Source organism: Tetrao urogallus (assembly GCF_951394365.1).
Source record: "Tetrao urogallus genome assembly, chromosome: Z".
NCBI lineage: Eukaryota > Metazoa > Chordata > Aves > Galliformes > Phasianidae > Tetrao > Tetrao urogallus.
The window spans coordinates 47,030,154-47,049,047 of NC_136816.1; the positions used below are offsets into that span (position 1 = coordinate 47,030,154).

General features: G+C 40.7%; 1 protein-coding gene across 1 annotated transcript in view; it reads right to left on the reverse strand.

Moving 5' to 3' along the window:
- KDM4C (lysine demethylase 4C) overlaps nt 1–13,449 on the reverse strand; it is a gene marked incomplete at both ends in the record, with an annotated part of 281,788 nt that extends 268,339 nt beyond the window's left edge. Inside the window, one exon of the mRNA XM_079548519.1 lies at nt 13,306–13,449. Within this exon, the coding sequence (XP_079404645.1) occupies nt 13,306–13,449 (144 nt within the window). The remainder of the gene's footprint in view (nt 1–13,305) is intronic.
- Between the last annotated feature and the right edge of the window lie 5,445 nt (nt 13,450–18,894).

Consider the following 18,894-nt stretch of genomic DNA (forward strand, 5'->3'; position numbering starts at 1 on the left):
AGAGAACCAACCAGTGCCAGTATCAGTTGTCCCTATAAGCAAAACAAATAAATGTTCACAGAAATCAGTTTAGCAAAGAGAGAAGGTTCTAAGTTTGGAGAAAAAGTAGGGCCTTCACAAAGGCAAAAGGAGGAAGAGACAGAAACTACCCAACTCCTAATTTTGATTGAGCTTCAAGGTATGCAAGAAGACTACAGCCATCAGCGAGGGAGCACACTGTCACCTGGCTGCTCCAGTGGTGGGATGGTGCTTTCAGCAGTCTGGATTCAGTGGGCAGTAAAGCTAAGCAGCTGGGATCTCTTTCTCGGAAAAGTGGCAATGACAAAGAGTTGGAAAGAGGACACACTCTTTTCATCCTATGGTGGCAACTCTTGTCAGCCATGAGGGAAAGATAACCCAAGGAAGACCTGGTATTTAACCCACGCAAATGGAACACCATGGAGAAAAGTATCCAGTACTTAAGGGAACTAGCTATGGTAGAAATTGTAGGTGCAATTAACCTGGATGATAATACCCACTTCCAAGATCCAGATGACATCAAGTATACTTGACTTATGTGGCAGAGCACTGCATGGAATGAATCATCATCATATGCCAGCACCCTGGCAAGAGTGAGGTGGGAAGATGACAAAAAACCAACTGTGGATGACAATATGAAGATAGTCTCTCTTCTTCCCCACAGGCCTGTGTCTAAGCTCTGTATCTCAGCCATTGTTCCTCCACCTGTACAAACCAGTACTTCTTTCATTAGAAGTAAGCAATACTTTGCCTGAGAGAGAGAATATAGTGGGTACACACCACATACCATCCTGTGGTTTCACCTACACAATCACAGAGAGGATATGAGTAAGTGGAATGAAAATCTTACCTCAGTTCTACAGGCATGTGTATGTGAGACACACGAGAAAATAACTGCAAAAGGGTCCTTCTGTCCCAGTTTCCAGCAGGCAGTTCTCCAGACAGAGAAGATGTTCTGACCTTACCTCTGAGGTTGACAAAGTGCCTCAGGTTCTCACACATGAGAACTGAGTAATGAATACAATAATCAGAACTAGAAAGACCGTGCCTCCAGCCAGGTAGAGGAAAGGAACAATTGGGTTTACTGGGCTATGTGGATTTGGTGAACTGGCATGTCAGAACCACAGAAAAATCAGGCATTAGTGGTCTCTGGTGTGCAACGCACTTCAATGCCATCCAGTTATTAAAAGGTAAAACGCATGCGAATTTCTGGATTGACAGGTAGATCCGAAGAGTTACCTGTATTGGATGCCAAAGAGGGCCTAACAAGAAATAAGTGGCAAAAGCACCCCACTGTGACTGATCAAGAGGCTCTGTGCATCCTTGGTATAGATGAGGAGGGATGTCAAGGACCCAAAGGGGTATAAGTGGGCTTTCAGTATAGCTGCCTTGGAGATGGAGAACATTAAGTAGTTGTCTATCTTGCCTAGTCTCACAGATGACCCTTCTGTTGCGGGGTTATTAAGAGTAGAACAGCTGGTGCCAACCACTACTACAGTGGTGCACTGGCAGCAATTCAGCGCCAACCAGGACTCTCTAATTCCCATTCCCTGACTGATTCATGAACTGGAGAAGTTCATGAAGTTCACACAGTAACCAGCAAGACTCGTTCACTCTTCAGCAGTCTCATATGGCCAGTGCAAAAGCCCAATAGAGAGTGGAGGTGAGACTACCGTGGCTGAATGAAGTCACACTACCACTAAGTGCTGCAATGTCAGCCATTCTAGAACTCCAATGAGAAGTGCAGCTAAGGGTGGCAAAGTGGTATTCCACAACTGACATAGCTAAATCGTTTCTTCAGTCCCTTTGGCAGCAGAGTGCAGGCCACTCCAGGAGTGGAATCACAGTCTTACTATTTGTCACGGGCTGATCCAGACTGCACTGAAACAGTGGGAATCTCCTGAACACCCACAATATACTGAAGACATCATCATGTGAAGCAACACAACACAGTAAGTTTTTTGAGAAAGGGAAGAAAATAACTCATCCTTCTAAAACACGGTTTTGCCATAATGCAAAGTAAACCTGGAAAAGGCTCCTCAGGGAAATGGTCACTGCATTGAGTTGCCTACATTCAGTAAATATACAGACAATGCTCACAAACACATTGTCTCATTTTTGAGTGGTTACTGTGGTTTAACTTGACAGATAGCTAAGCACCACACATGAATGTAAAAAGCAGTGCTCTACACAGCAGCCAGGGAAAATGACCCTACTCTGAGCCTTTGTCAGAAAGCACAGGGGAGACTCAAGTTTGCCCTCTAGGGTTTCGGTGCTGGGGACACAGAGAATCCACGGCCCACTACACTCCAACTGAAAAAGAGATATTGGCAGCATATGAAGGGGTCCGAGCAGCTTTGGTAGTAGTCTATGTTGAAGAACAGCTCCCCCTTGCAATCCAACTGCCTGTGCTGGGCTGGGCGTTCAAAGGGAGGGAATAAGAGACTATTTCTGAAAGATGTACAAGTCCAGGCAAGTCTTGGACAAGCCCACGACAGTCTGTACCTTTGTCTCAAAGCCTGCTGTTGGACAACTTCAACAGATGGACAAATCCAAGAACTCTTTTGTCTGAAGACTTGCAGGCCAGGTGCAGTGAGAGATAAACAGCTGCCAGAGATAATCACCCGCTAAATGGTCTATGAGCAGCCTTTTGTGGACACATACCCAGGGAGAGAACTATCCAGAGAACCTGCTTGCCCACAGGTGCTCAATGTGACTCTTACCTAAGTGCCAGGAATGCAGTGGTGGCAGAACAAAAAAAAGGCACCAACAGTCAAGGAGGGGTGTGCTCGATATACGATGCCCCATGGCATGATACTTTCCTGGTGCCTGATTCTCCTGGGCCTGCTACCTGACACCTGCTTGTTTCTGCTGGACCAGCTGTCAGTTGGCTACCGCTTACCTCCTTGCTGCCTTAGGCCGGCCATTCTGCCATCACCTCCCCCGCCCCTACTACTGCATCAGCCTTGGACCATCAGAATCACGCTCAACAGATTCCACTGGGTCCTTAGTGGTGACTATCCCTGCATTATATAATTCTTGCTTTTTTCCTACTTTCCCTATTGTCTGCTTTCCCTTCCCCATCACCCTAATTTGTATTAATCACCAGCCTTTCCCTTCCCTATCACTTTAACTGATAAAACTGGTTGGACGACATTTGACTTCCCCTGTGTCTCAATCTCATGCTGAATGTATCAAAGAATTTCCCCTCTCACTCTGATGACAGAGGGTCCTATCCACACATCATGCAACTGACGCTATGTGGAGCAAAGGGGATGCACAGATCACACAGTGGGCTCGAATAGGAAATCCCAGTCATACAGAAATATTAAAGTGATTATGGACTGGCCCAAAGACCAACATGTTAGAATATCAACAGAAGAGCAGCTGACATGTGCTGAAGAAGCTCTACTACGTAAGAAACCAACCAAAAATGAGAAGAAACATACTGATCACTGATCCTGTTGCATTGTGGGAAAGCATAGGAGGTAGAGTCCTACACAATGAGCTGCAGAAGCTACTGAAGGAAAGGGTGTATCGAGTTCATTTGTGGAGATGAAGGCCACAGCAATGGAAGCCAAACTGGCAGTGCAGAGGCAAACCCATCTGTGCTGCTGTACTGTGGACACTGCAATCCAGGCAGAGAACATGGTCGTAAAGATACTGTATACAGATGTTCACATACCCAAGAGCTGTGCCACTGAAGAACATCAAAACAACCTGCAGGTGGATTGGCCCACTAGGACTGAAGTAGCTTAGGTAGATTTGGACTGGCAATATAGGGGTGAACTATTTTCAGCTCAATGAACCCAAGACACTGCAGGCCATAATGGAAAAGATGTAACCTCGATGGGCTTGGGATCAAGGGGTGGACTTGACTATATATGCTATTGCACAGATTATGCATGATAGCCGAACATCATTCGGAGGGGGTGGGTAATTCCTTGTGCATCACTTGTTACATACATATATTTGTCACAATTAATATACTAATTAATATACTTTTTAAATATACATTTTCTCTTAGTAAATAGTTTTATCTCAACTTATGAGTTCCACTTTTTTTTATGATTGTCTTCCTCCATCCCACAACTGCATGGTGCTGAGCTCATCAGAGTACAGTGTTGAGGAAGCCACCAGGGTGGAATATGCTGTGATGCTGTGGTGAATATGCAAGCAGTCTATTTCATGATAGCTCTCTAAGCAACCCAGCATGTACCCCTACATGTCAGTAACAGGAGAGCTCAGTATGTTGACTTTAAGAGATACACCACAGAAACCGGAATGGAGTGCAAACAAAGCAGCCAGGCTCTGTCATAACATTGCAAGAATGGGAACATGGTGGTACCACGGAACAGATAAACTTCATATTTGTCACTGTGAGCCAGAAGCTTTTCATTTTTCCATTGTAACAATCACACAAAGATATGTATGATGAAAGCACTCAGGAAAGTAGTATAAAAATGGCTTAAGAGAGGAGAAACTTGGGGGAAGATATCATCCGTTGCAGACTAGTCAGGAGGACATGGCTGACTTCTCAGACTTCTTATCTATTGGGTAAGATTCACACAATCAGTTTTACCAAGTGCTTTTCCAGGAAACTTAGAAATCTCTACAGAATTGTTTGATAATTTAACTTGCTTGCAGTAAGGCGTTTTATTTCCATTCTTGGTATTCCCGTGTGCTCTGTAAAGCACGTTTATCACTATCAGCACAAAAGAATCTGTAATCTGTTGCTTCAATAAGGCACTATACATTAAGCTATACATAAGACTTCTCACTGAGCATGACCAAATGACTTTAGGGGGGCTTTTTTTTGCTCATTTGAATATGACTAAATAAAGATGCTTCACACTACAGGCGAATCCATGAGCACAGGATCATAGAATTGCAAGGCCTAGAAGGGACCTCTGGACACAGTACTCAAAATGAGGTCTTACCATGGCCTAGCAGAGGGGGAGAATCACCTTCTTTGACCTGCTGGCCACACTGTTTTTAATGGACAGCAGAATGTCATTAGCCTTCTTGGCCACCATGGCACACTGCTGGGTTATGGACAACCTGCTGTCCACCAGGACAACCCGGTCCCTTTCTACAGAGCTCCTCTCCAGCAGGTCATCTCCCAACCTGTACTGGTGCATGCCGTTGTTTCTCCCTAGGTGCAAGTCCTCATCTGGTTCCACTCTGCCCAGCTCTCCAGCCTGTCCAGGTCTCACTGAATGGCAGCACAGCCTTCCGGTGCATCAGCCATTCCTCCCAGCTTTGCTGTCATCATATGATCACGAGAGTTATCACTGCATATGACCAAACTCCCTAGGGGTGGCTGCATGAGCCCATTCAGATGTAACTGGACTTATGTCAAACTGTGTAACTACCCTTTAAGACCCCTTTAAGGGGTTCCAGAGCTGAATGCAGCTCTGCAGGTGGGTCTCAGAGCACAGTGGACAATGGTTTCCCTCACCCAGTTGGTCACAATTCTTTTGATGCAGCCCAAGCTACACTGCACTTTTTGGGCTGCAGACACATACTGCCTATTTACGTTGAGATCTTTCTCTACATGTACCCCAAGTAATTCCCCACAGGGCTGTTTTCCATCCACTCGGCACCCAGCCTATATTTGTGCTTTGGATTGCCCTGACTTCACAGAGATCACAGAATCGTAGGGGCTGGAAAGGACATCTAGAGATCATCTAGTCCAAGTCCCCTGCCAAAGCAGGCTCCCTAGACCAGGTTGCACTTGACCTGTTTGTATTTCTGGAGATCTGCGTGGGCCCTCCTCTCAAGACCAGAGGACAGTCCTTTCCTCCACCTTTACTGTACCACATAGCTTAGTGCCATTCATAAATGTTTCCTGAAAGCTAAATGTTTAACTGAAAGCTTTTACATTTTTCCTGTTAATCTTATGGCTTCTGCTGTCTTCGTGGTATTAAAATATTTCCAACAAATAAATATAATCTTACTTCCCTCAGTTGTATTTTGTCTTCTGCCCTTGCAAAAAACAGCAAAAATGCTTTATAGCCCAGCTACTCTCTCCATAGGGACCCCACAGAATGACATTCTACTTTGTTTGAATCCCTGGCTTAACTTTATTAAACAAATAACTGTGCTTTATCCTGTATTAGTGTGGACACACAATCTCATCATTTCATTGTCTGCTCATTTCCTCAGCCTCATACACTACTTTTCTTTTTTCCTCTTTCAATCTTCAAGTCTGTAAGCTTTGACATAGTTCCTCTGAGTACGCTTATGTCAGACCCTGAAAAGCACATACATTCTATTTTTCCCCTCACAGTATGTACAAGCCTCACAGTCATCATATTCCTATTTATATATTCACACTCCTGAACAGACAAGACATCTTTTACCCCCTATCTCCACATATAAATCTGAAGTGTTAGTTAAGAAGTACTACTCTGCTTTATATTCTCTGTTTAGAGGTTAAATGGCAGTTTCTGCATGTATGTGCATAGAGAGCTCTTCTTGAAGTCTTTCTTTCTCTTCATCCTTGAGTATATATATCCCCTGGTTCTGGACTTGATACAGCTCCTCTGAGTTTATTTTAAAGTACCATCAAAAGGAGAAAAAAAAATTTATTCCTATTACTTAAAATTCAATTTCTACAACTCAGAAAACGTGCCTTTACTACAGTGCAAATTACTGACTTCGAAAGATTTATTTTGAAAATACTTAGTTCCTTAGTTTGCTGAAATTTATATATGTGTATATATGCATAATATTATGTAGTTTTTAAAGAATAAACATTGGAATGTAATAATTTTTAAGATAGCTAAATAATACCCGAGTAGAAACAGCTAAAATTGCTTTGACTATTATTCTAACAGCAAGCAGATGAAAGGGAAGACAGACTTGCATATAGTGGTTACAAAGGCCCTTCCTAAGTCACAGTATGACGAGAGGTGATGGCTTCAAGTTGCACCAGGGGAGTTTTCAGCTTCAGTGTTTGGAAAAAATTATTCTCACAATGAGTGGTGAAGCATTACAACAGGCTACTCAGGGAGGTGGTAGCATCACCATCCCTAAAGATACACAAGGAAACAGCAGATGTCACACTGAGCAACTAGAGTCTATAGCAGTTACACACACAGGCTGATGGTTGGACTAGATGATCTTAGTGATCCCTACCAATCTCAATGAATCTAATATAATTCAATCAATATTCAAATCAATATAATTAATCGTTCTGTAAAAGCTTCCTTATTCTCTCTTTTATCATATGCATTAGTCTAGATGTTCTGTACATCCAGATCAGCATATATCCAGTACATAAATACATACATATAGAGAAAAATATTTCTAGTGCTCCTGAGTATCATAGATGTACATGGAGAAAGTTTCTGCAAACAGTTTGGAATTCTGATGATAAAACAATCCTAGGAACCTGGATCCATTCATTTCTTTCCAAGAGTATTTTCTCCTCATAGGACAACACTGTACTGGCCAAAAACAGAGATGCGCACTTTTTCAGTCACATAAACACAAGGGTATTAACTTTAAAGTGAACCCAATTACACTGTATAAAATATCACAAATCTATGACTACATAATCAAATTCTACTCTTGCATGCTTCACTTTAGTGATTTCAGTAGAAACAGCATGAAATTCCAAGAGCTATGAAAGTAGTATCAACCTCTTAAAACCTAATGTTGGAATTGCAATTCAAACTAACTTAATTTCCAGCTTCTTTTAATTGCACATTAGTACAACTTGAGAGAATGGTAATCTGTAGCCAAGTATTTCCATGCCTACTATCTGAGATGTAATAACCATCTCATTCAAAGGTGACATTGAAACAGCATAGTTTAGATAAAGCAACAAAATAACTAGCTACACTTTGACAGTGGCAACGATACAAAGATCCACCCTCAAGGAAATCCTGTCAGAGAAGAAAAAGTTTCCATTTGAATTCAGTTAAACAAAGTGTTCCTTGAAAATTTAAGAATACAGGTTAAACAACATTTGCTAGATGTGTACACTAGAATTAACCATCTACTTCTCCTCCTAACCCTGAAAAATGTAACATCTCTGAAGAAACTCATTTGAATTACTAACATGTACTCTCCAGTCATTTTAACTCAAGTACAGGATTCTAATCTACAGTCTCTGCAGCACAATACCAGAGTAGATATGAAAAGAATAAGTTAGACAACAACCTCCTGTGTTAAAGTAAGCCAGATACATTAGAAGCCTGCAACCACTCTACAGCCAACATCTGTATTACAACTTTTTAGAATACTGAGACATTTGCTATATAAAAAGAAGTCGTTTCATACATGTCTAATCAAAACAGATTAGTATAGCTTTCGTCCATTACAGCATTCAGTTGGGATGTTTCAGCTTTAGAAAGTTCACAAGAAAGTTACAAATCTACAAAACCACACATTAAACACTGTCTCTCTTTTTAAATTCTACTGATATTTATGTTACCTGGTTGCAGAGGTTAACTGCGGAAAGTAGGAAAGGAACCAGAACTGAGCTAAGGAGGTAAATCAGAGCAATTACAAAAGTTGTATTCATGCAGTAATCTGAGGAATACATACAATCTTGCCATTATTTCATTGAGAGAAATTCAATACTTCACTTTCTAGTGGCTGAAATTTTGCAACCAAGAATGCCACAACATAGAAGCTTCCTCCTCTAGACATCCTGACGTTCATATACAAAAATTATTAGTCTACTAGAATTAAATTTGAGTCCCCTGGTTAACGTTAAGTATAACAGCAGCCAAAGAGGAGCATTTATCATCTGCATCAAGCTGATGACCAGGACACTCAGCTGTTCCGATCTTCCACAGGTGCGAACAGAACAAGTACACAGCAAAAAAAAGATACAGGAAATAAATTGTCCTAATTAAGATCTCAAAAATATGCTTGGATGCTTGTATATCCATTTGAAGCTCTGCAGTATCATGTCTGATGATATAGCTTATAAGAAGTGCCAAAGAGGACCATTCAACTCCATTTTCCTTTAAAATGAAATGAATGGGGTGCATTTTCTTTTAAAAGTGAAACTGATTTTTAAATACTCCAGAACAAAAAAAATTAGTTACATTCTAGAAAAAACAACACATGATAAAATGTCAGTCAGAACTATGCCTGCTTTTAAGCAGAACTAGTTATTTGTTTTGGTTTTTTTTTTTTTTTTTTTTTCAAACATAAAATACAGTAATATTGGCATCTGCTATAATTTCCTTATATACCCAGAGATAGCAAGGAACACAATCTGTGCATACTTCTTGATTATACAACATACCAAAGGACCCTAGTCACATTCAACAACTACATATGAATAAAGAAAGCATAGTAGCTGGTCAGACAGTTTATTTTTCTTTGGGTATGAGAACCCACTAACAAGAGAAATAAAAATAGTTACATAAATAGTATAGAAAAAAAGTATTTTTAATGTCAAAGATAGTAACAGAGATATACTGTCTTGCCCACACATACATTAATAAATAGGTAGATCTGTTGAGACAGATCTTGCTGGTAAGTTCACTGTTAACGATGAGGTCTGTAATGGTTCGTTCCCACACAAACAAACATTTCATAATATGGCTGACTATAAGAAACAGGGGAAAAAAAGCCTGACTTTAGTTTATCTTATTTCTACTTCTGTTTGTAGAGAAGAGTTTGAAAATGTTCTATCTATACCCTGACCTGGGAAGTCATGAAGGAAAAAGTTTTCAAAAGTTTGAGATGTTCAGCAAAGTTTGTTTCTCTTCTCTCAATTTTAAGTATCACAATTTCACTCTAATAGCTTAAAATCCCAGTGATGAGGAGAGCTGCTCCCAATAGCGACTTAAAATAACTAAGGTAGGATTTCTAGACTCACATGGTGTGCTGTTCATTTCAAAAATGACAAAACAGACAAGGCACAAATGTGACGCAACACTAAATTACATCAGATCTAATCTCTGACAATAACTCTCCATTAGGGGAGGAATAACTACTGTAAGATTCTGGATATACTACTGCATGAAGATATACTTATTGCTTTCTTTGTCTCAGACTTTACTACTAGGACCAATTATTCACCAGCTACCCAGACCACTGAGCTGGAAGACAGATGGGAACAGAATGAAACCCTTAAAATCCAGGGAGAAACAGTTAGTGACCTACTACTCCACTTGAATACACACAAACCCATGCATGACTGGGATCCACCCAAGGGTACTAATGGAGCTGGCAGAAGTGCTCACCAGACTACTTTCCTTATTTAGTGCTGGCCAAACAGGGAAGTCCCAGTTGACTTGGGCTTAGTGAACATGATGACTTTTTACCATGAAGGAAGATCCAGGGATTATTGGCCTGTCAGACTTATTTCTGTACCAGGGAAAGTCATGGAATGTCATCACACAGCACATACTGGACAACTGGCTGATCAAACTCAGTCAGCACAGATTAATGGAAGACAAGTCCTGCTTGACTAACCTGGTCTACCTCTGCGGTAAGATCACCTGCTTACGTAGACAAAGAAAGAAGGCTGTGCACGTTGCCTACTTGGGCTTTCGCATATCATTTGCTAGTGTCTCCCACAGCATCCTCCTGGAGAAACCAGCAACTCACTGCTTGGACAGATCTGCTATGTGCTGGGCAAAAGACTTTCTGGATGGCCAGGCCCCAAAGGTTCTTGTGAATGAAGTTAAAAGTGGTTTGCAGATGGTTACAAAGGCAGCCAGTCTCATTTAACATTTTTATCAACTACCTGGATGAGGAGATTGGGTGCAACCACAGTAAGTTCTCAGATGACATTATGCTGAGTGGGAGTGTTGATGTGCTTGAGGGTAGGAAGGCTGTGCAGAAGGATGTGGATAGGCTGGATCAATGGGCAACAGCCAGTTATATGGCATTCAACAAGACTAAGTGCTGGGCTCGCTGCTTGGGTCATAACAATGCCATGCACGTGTATGGGCTTGGGGAAAAGTAGTTGGCAGGAAAGGACCTAGGGGTGCAGGTCAACAGCCAGCTATACATGAGCCCATAAAGCCAAGAAGGTGAACAGCATCCTGGCCTGCATGAGAAATAGCATAGGCAGCAGGATTTGGAAAGAGACTGTTCCTCTATACTCAAGCACTGGTGATGCTGCACATAAAGTACCATCTTCAATTTTGGGTCCCTTGCTGCAAGAAGGATGCTGAGTTGCTCCAGGACATGCAGAAGAAAAAAAAAAAAAAATCCATTAAAGGACTGGAAATTTATGTGGAGTGACTGACAGAACTGAAGTTGCCTGGCCTGGAAAAAAAGGAGAGACATCATCATTCTCTACAGCTACCTGAAAGGAGGTAGCAGCAAAAAAGACAGCCTCTATATTCAGCTGGCAAAACATAAGGAAATGGCTTCAAGTTACAGAAAGGAAGGTTTAGACTGGATATCAGGAAGAATTTGTTCTCAGGAGTGGTTAGGCATTGGAACAAACTGCTCAGGGAAGTGGAGTCACCATCTCCAAAGGTATTCAATAAACATGCAGGTGTTTCATCTATCGACACAGTTCAGTGATAGGCAGGTAGAGAGGTGAATAGTTGAACTCTGTGATCTCTAAGAGACTGTTCTACAGTTTATTCCACATCTAAGTCTCATTATAAAAAAAAAAAAAGAATCAACACTAGAAAGTAAGCAAATATGGATTTAATCTCAGTAGTGCCTCACTAACCTTAAAGCATATAGCTACTGGCTGAAGTGGGATTATCTGCTTCAGTATGGTTATCTGCAAGCCTAAGGGACTGCATTTGCCATTCGACAGATGAGGATTTTCTAGTTTACTGTAACACCTCTCCTTTTATATACTCCAAACACAAAGGATGCTCCAAGAGTAATGCCTCCTATTTTATGATATTGGCTTATGATATTAGAAACAAATACTGGTGGTAAGGCAGTTTTCTATTACATACTATTGCTGTGGGACAGACAGCAGCAGAAGGGCAGTCTGATAAAATGGTGCCTGTCATTGAAGTGCATATAAAGCAAAGGTGGGTTACTGAATTTCTCCTTCTGGAAAAAAAACACACTTGGTAACATTTATCAATGCTTGCTGAATGCTTCTGGAGACCAAAGAGTGGATGTCAGTATAGCCATATGCTAGATGGTGCATAGCTGTCACACCCTGAAGTGCACCTCAAATTGGTGGATTACAACCAGGAAACTACATATGGAGATGAATATTGACATCAACGTGTTGGAAACAGTTGTGGCAATATTGGAATATCACAAAGTTTGCATTAGGTGAGCACCATGAGTGCTCATACGGGACCACAAAGAACATCATACGCAAGTTTATCAGGACAGTGGTGACAGTTTCCTGGATCACATCACTAATGGTGATGAGACATCGTATCACCACAATAAGGTGCTGTCAAAATGGCAGTCCACAGAGTGGCAGTGCATGAATTTCTCATCAAAGATTAAGACCTAGAAGGTAAAGTGATGTTTATTGTCTTTTGGGATAGGAAAGGGACAATCCTTCTCAATTTTATGCGACCCAGATAAACAATAAACTCTGCTACAACATGACACTGACTAAGCTGAACTTCCAAAGTCAGGACAAAGAAGAGGACAACCTTTTTCTTGTCGCACCATAAAACCAGGCCCCATTCCAGACTAAAGACCATGAAGCATGCTGCCAACCTTGGCTGGACTGTGCTACCACAGTCCGGATTTCACACATTCTGACTTCCAACAATTGGACCAATAAAAAATGGCAGTGCATGGGCAACATTTTCCTAACAACAATGCCATCACAGTAGCTAAGTGGGTTAACTCCACTGGGGACTTTTTTTTAAAAAACAAGCACAGCATGCAGGCTCTTGCTCATGACTGGCAAAATGAATAGCTAATAATGGCAATTATGCTGAAAAATACTGTTTTGTAGCTGAGAATGTACTGTATCAAATAATGCCATTGTGTTCCTCTGTACTGTTATAGTTTCCATGAAAATAAACTGGAGGCATCATTTTTGAAGCAAAATATGTATATTATGTTCTTCCCTATATATACATCCTGTGTTACCAAAACTAGTTTAAATCTGCGTTATGAAAAGATCCTCTTTTTCTGTTGTAAACATGCTAAAAATTGAAGGTTGGAAAGAGAAAAGTATCTTCATTCATTTGCATAGCACAAAGACTACAACCAGAAAAACAGACCAGCATCAAATTCATTGAAATTCGCATGAAAAAAATATTATCAGCAATAAGACCAATATCACTATCAGTGAAATAAAAGTGTAGGAAAACACATATTAGGAACAATTTTCCTTCTATATTAAAGATGGTTTACCTTTGCAACTCCAGCCCTATGAGCACCTTGTGATTCCATGTATGCTAAGTATTTGTTGAACTCTCTGAATTCATCCATTGAAGGCCTAAAAGTCATGATTTTGCAACTTGGATTTGGAGGACTATCAGACGTGACCGTCGCCATTGTGGTTCGTTTTCAATCCAGCTGAAAAATAAAATAACATATACTGAAGAGAATAACCTTCTGTCAAACAGCATCTGAAATTCAACACATGTTTTGATCAGGAAAAAAGTTTTCAAAATTCCACAGTATTATAAAAGGCACAAACGAAACACTTACTTTCTCTCCCCACTCCTTTAAGACCACTCAACCCTTACCCCAAAGACATGTCTACCATAAGCAACAGTTCTATAAAAATCCAGTACAAAAATCCATACAATCCTCTCACTGTGTTTTTTTTGTTGTTGCTTTTTTGGGTTTTTTTTTGTTTGTTTGTTTGTTTTGTTTTTTTTTTTTTTAATTTTTTTTTTTGTTTTGTTTTTACAACACACTTTCTCAACTGTACCTTTAACACCATACTAGCAACTTTCAGTGTTGATGCATTCACAGCTTGCTCCATTTCTGTGTAGATATTTACATTACACAGGTATATTACTATTCCCACTTAGTTCATGAGAAAACTGATTACTGACTTTCTAATCACGCTGCAAATGCAGGTAAAGAGTGCCTGGATTTTCTAACTCATATGTCAGCACTTCAATAGAATTCTATCAGTCTGCATTGCCAAGATGCAATAATATGACCATTTACAAATTTATTCCTTAATCTTACAAAAAAAAAAAAAATCCTCATTTCAGAACAAAAGTAAATCAGCTCTGACTATCTTTGCTGTGATTTGCTGCGTCATCCCTCACTTGAGGAAAGGGAAGATTTGGCATTGAGAGACAAGGTTTGAGGGATATGGTGGTGATGTGCTTGACTAGATGATCTTAGTGGTCTTTTCCAACCCTTAGCAATTTTATGACTTTATCCATCTGCAAAACACAATACATCCATGGTTTTGTTACCAAACCACGTAACCTTACACTGCTTGTATGTTAGCATATTAGCCAGTAATTTCTTAGCTTCATCTCTCTCTTAGCTTGGCTATGAATCACTTACAGGAAAACTGTGATTCCCTTTATGTCTCTGCATGTTTCACTCTCCTATAGCATTCAAAGATTCAGCCTGCTTCTTGTGCCCTTAAATTATGTTTTTGCATTCCTACTTCTCACAGAAAATCACTCTCAATTTTTAACAATTAGATTTCTTTTTTCCCCACACTCCTCTCTTTTCTACCCTCCTTCCTACATTATTTTCATCCCAGATTGAAACAAAATTAATTAGATTTCTGCAAGTCTCCAACAATCAAAAAATCAGCACCATTTTAATTCAGGATTATTTTTGTATTTAAATTATGATTATGAGCTCCATATAGGCAACCACGTCCCAACATATAAAACTGAGATACCTTCGTGGTGGTAAACACATGTCATGCATTCTTCACTTAGTCCCATCCATTAAAGAAGCACATATAAATCTGTTATGATGATCAGTTCCAAGTCAATGAGATTAGGTTATATCTGAAATTAAAGCTTTCTTTGCTTATATGCATTGTGCCATGCAGAAAGCTTATTATTCATATTGCTTCATTGACACTAAAATGACACTGGAAAGATAATGAAGCAGGGTAATTGATCTCTCTTTAATCAGTTCTTAGCCCTTCAATTTCATACATGCATATGCATGCAGCATATACAAACACATCACCTCTAAAAAAAAAAACTATTTACTGGCAAAAGAAATTAATAGTCTGTCATTATTTTACGCCTTTAAACTACTTCACTAACTCTTATACAATACAACCTGCAATCATCAGCTACTTTTTCCAGAGGAACCTAAGCAGGCTTGAGCAGTGGGCCCAAGACAATCTCATGAAGTTCAACAAACCCAAACGCAAGGTACTGCACCTGGGTGGAGGCAAACCCCACTACCAATACAAGCTGAGGGATGAAAGGATTGTGCACAGCCCTGCTAAAAAAGACTTGGGGGTACAGTGGATGGGCACCTGGACATGAGCCAGCAACGCGGCCTCACAGCTCAGAAAGCCAACCGTAATCTGGGCTGCATCAAAACAAGTGTGGCCAGCAGGGCAAGAGAGGCGATCCTGTCCCTCTATGCTGGTGAGACTTCACCTGGAGTACTGCATCCAAATGTGGAGTTCTCAGAACAGAGAGACATGGACCTGTTGGAGTGTGTCCAGAGGAGAGCAACAAAGATGATCTACAGAACAGATCTACAGAGGATGATCTACCTCTCCTACAAGGACAGGCTGACAGAGCTGGGGCTGTTCAGTCTGGCCACTGTCTTTCAGTTTCTAAAGGGGAGCCACAGGAAAGAAAGGGACAGACTCTTTCATAGGATCTGTGGCAACAAAACAAGAAAAAATGGCTTCAAGCTTAAAGAGGGTAGATTTAGGTTGGAGATAAGGAAAAAGTCTTTTACAGTGAAAGTAGTGAGGCCCTGGAACAGGACACATAGAGATGTGATTGATGCCCAGTTCCTGGAGGCTCTCAAAAGAAACACTGGATCAGGCCCTGGGCAATCTGATCTAGCTGTACACATTCTTGTTCACTGCAGGGGAGTTGGACTAGATGACTTTTAAAGGTCCCTTCCAACTCAAAGGACTCTACGATTTTAGCTTAGAACAGAGATTAATATACTTTTCTCAGCTCTTCACTGTACTCTAATACTGTTATTTCAGTTTTGAGGAGCTTCTTGGGAAGACAGAGAAAGAACAGTTGATTCATTCTTTAGTTCTGTTTCCAGTAGGAGGGAATTGCTTTTAAAACTGAGTACCTTCAGCAGCCACTTATGAATTTCTGTTTTCTAATTACTAATATTCTTTACTTCAGCAGAAAGAACAGAACTTTTTACAAGTTTATGTTATTCACTCAACTGCCCTGTACCAAGTCAAGCATTTCTGAACCTAAGGACTCCTAAACCTAGTCAAGCATTAACTACAACAAAGTCTTTTGCAAAAAGCAGTTGTTGGTATTGTTAACCAATAAATGAGCTGACTCTCTACTTCAACAGCTCTTACACTCATTTCCATGAGGTTTTTGCAGAGAATAGTAAGGTAGGAAAAATGCTTTACTGCCCTTCACAGGGACACAGACAGATGCAGGTTGACAGGAACCATGCTCATCAAGCTTAATAATGGAACATGCAGAGTTCCACATTCAGTGTGGATCCCTGGTTGAAGTGGCAGAAGAGACTTTTTGAAGTCTGCTGGACACCAAGTCAACATGAATGGTAGAATCAATAAAGTTGTAAAAGAGCTTAGCCATCAATCCATCATTGCTACACCACTAAACCATGTCACCTAATGAGATATCTACCTTTTCTTGAATACCTCCAGGAACAATGACTTCACACCTTCCCAGGCAGCCTGTTCCAATGCACTACTGATCTTTCCAAGCAGAAATGTTTCCTAATAACCAATCTGAACTTCCCTTAGTGCAACTTAAAGCCACTACTTCTATTTAGTCCTACCACTGTTACCAGGGAAAACCAGATGGACTCCCATCTCACCACAATCTCCTTTCAGACAGTTGTAATGAGAGAATAACGTCTCCCCTGAGCCTCCTCCAAACAATCCCACTTCCCTCAGCTGTTACTCATAAGGCTTGTGCTCCAGACCCTTCACCAGCTTCACTGCCCTCCTTTTGGACATGCTCCTCCAGAGCCTTGATGTCTTCCTTGCAGTGAGGGGCCAAAAACTGAACACAGTACTCCAGACACAGCCTCATCAGCATCAAGTACAGAGGGACAATCACCTCCCTGGTCCTGCTGGCTAAACTATTTCCAACACAAGCCAGGAAATCACTGACCTTCTTGGTCATCTAGGCACACTGCTGGTTTATGTTCAGATGGCTGCCAACTAACACCTCAGGATCCTCTTCCTTCACACAGTTTTCCAGCCACTCTGCACAAGCCTGTAGTAATACATGGGAGTTTTGGCAATTGAAGTGCAAGACTCAACATGTGGTCTTTTTACCAGCAAGAACCAGCAGTGTGCCCCTGTTAATACGGAAGGTGAATGATATCCTGGGCTGTGTTAGACCTAAGTACTGCAGGCACACTGAAAGTAGTACTTCCCTTCTACTCAGCATTGGTGAAGTCACACCTAAGTACTGTGCCCATAGCTGGACCACCAGTGGACATAAACATACGGGAAAGAGTCTTGCCAAGGGCCACCAAGATGAAGAGACAGAAGCAGCTCTCCTGTGAGCAAAGGCTTAGAGAGCTGGAACTGTTCCAACTGGAAAAGGAAAGGTTCAGGGAGTGCAAGGGGTCTTTATGAGCATATTCACTCAACAGGAAGGAGTGATGAAGACTGACATTTTTCAGCAGTGTACAGTGACTGGACTAACAGCAACAGCACAAATTAAAAAACAGGAAACTCCATGTGAACAAAAGAAAACACTTTCTTTCCCCCCGTGAGAGCAAACACTGGAAGAGGTTGTTCAGTGAGATTGTGAAGCATCCATCTTCGGAGACAGAGGCCAACTGAACAGACTGACGATCAACATCCTCTAGCCAACCTTCCTCGAGCAGCTGGGTGGACTAGACTTCCTCAAGAGGTCACTTTCAACTTCAGAAGGCATGATCCATAATCCAATTCCTGTAAAGATGGCAGAGCCAGATTCGCAGCATCCAATGGCAGCGTAAGTGGCAATAGGCGCAAATCAATTATAAAATATTTAAAATGAAGGCCTTCATATTCAGTTATATTCTAACACACTATGTAATTCTTTCAAGGACTTTGTGGAATACAAGTGTCCTAGATACTTTCTCTCACACACAAAATTCAGCTACATCCTGTCAAATTGTTAAAATAATAAAGTAGCATGACATAAAATTCAGAATAAAAGAGGCCTTCAGAGCTGTTATTGGTGGTGGTTTTTTGTTCCTTTTGGGGTTGTTGTTTGTGGTTGTTTTTTTGTTTTTTTTGGGTTTTTTTTGGTTTTTTTTTTGCAAGCAAGTACATGTCTAAAGAATCATTATAACATGAAGTCCATACTGCAGTTCTATTATTACAACCTTAACTATTCCACTTAAAGTGTATGCAGAATTAGCTATTCTGTGATACTACTCAGAGTTGTACAGTCTAAGAAATAAAGCTCTTCTATGGAGAGAATAAGGAATAAAAATGTGAGACATCGGTGCACATATGAAGTTAGAGAAACAAGGATCATTACATCCACTTTAGCTACCAAGTATAAAAAAGAAAGTAGTAACATTTATGCATGAATTTTTACAGCTATTTTAAAACCATAATATCAACACTGTAATTAGACATTTTCTGTCCCCACTGCAAGACAGAATTGCATGTTGATAAGATTGTTCATAACTGTCTAGAAGAGCAGATGATAATACAAACAAAGAAGACATATTCCATGCAAATTAGTATTTTGCATAACTGAAATGAATATGCTTTATGGCTAATCACAAGGTAGCTTTAGTCAAACAAGCTCAAGATAACTATGCGTCTGATCCAATAATATGCAGTCTGTCCATAAACTT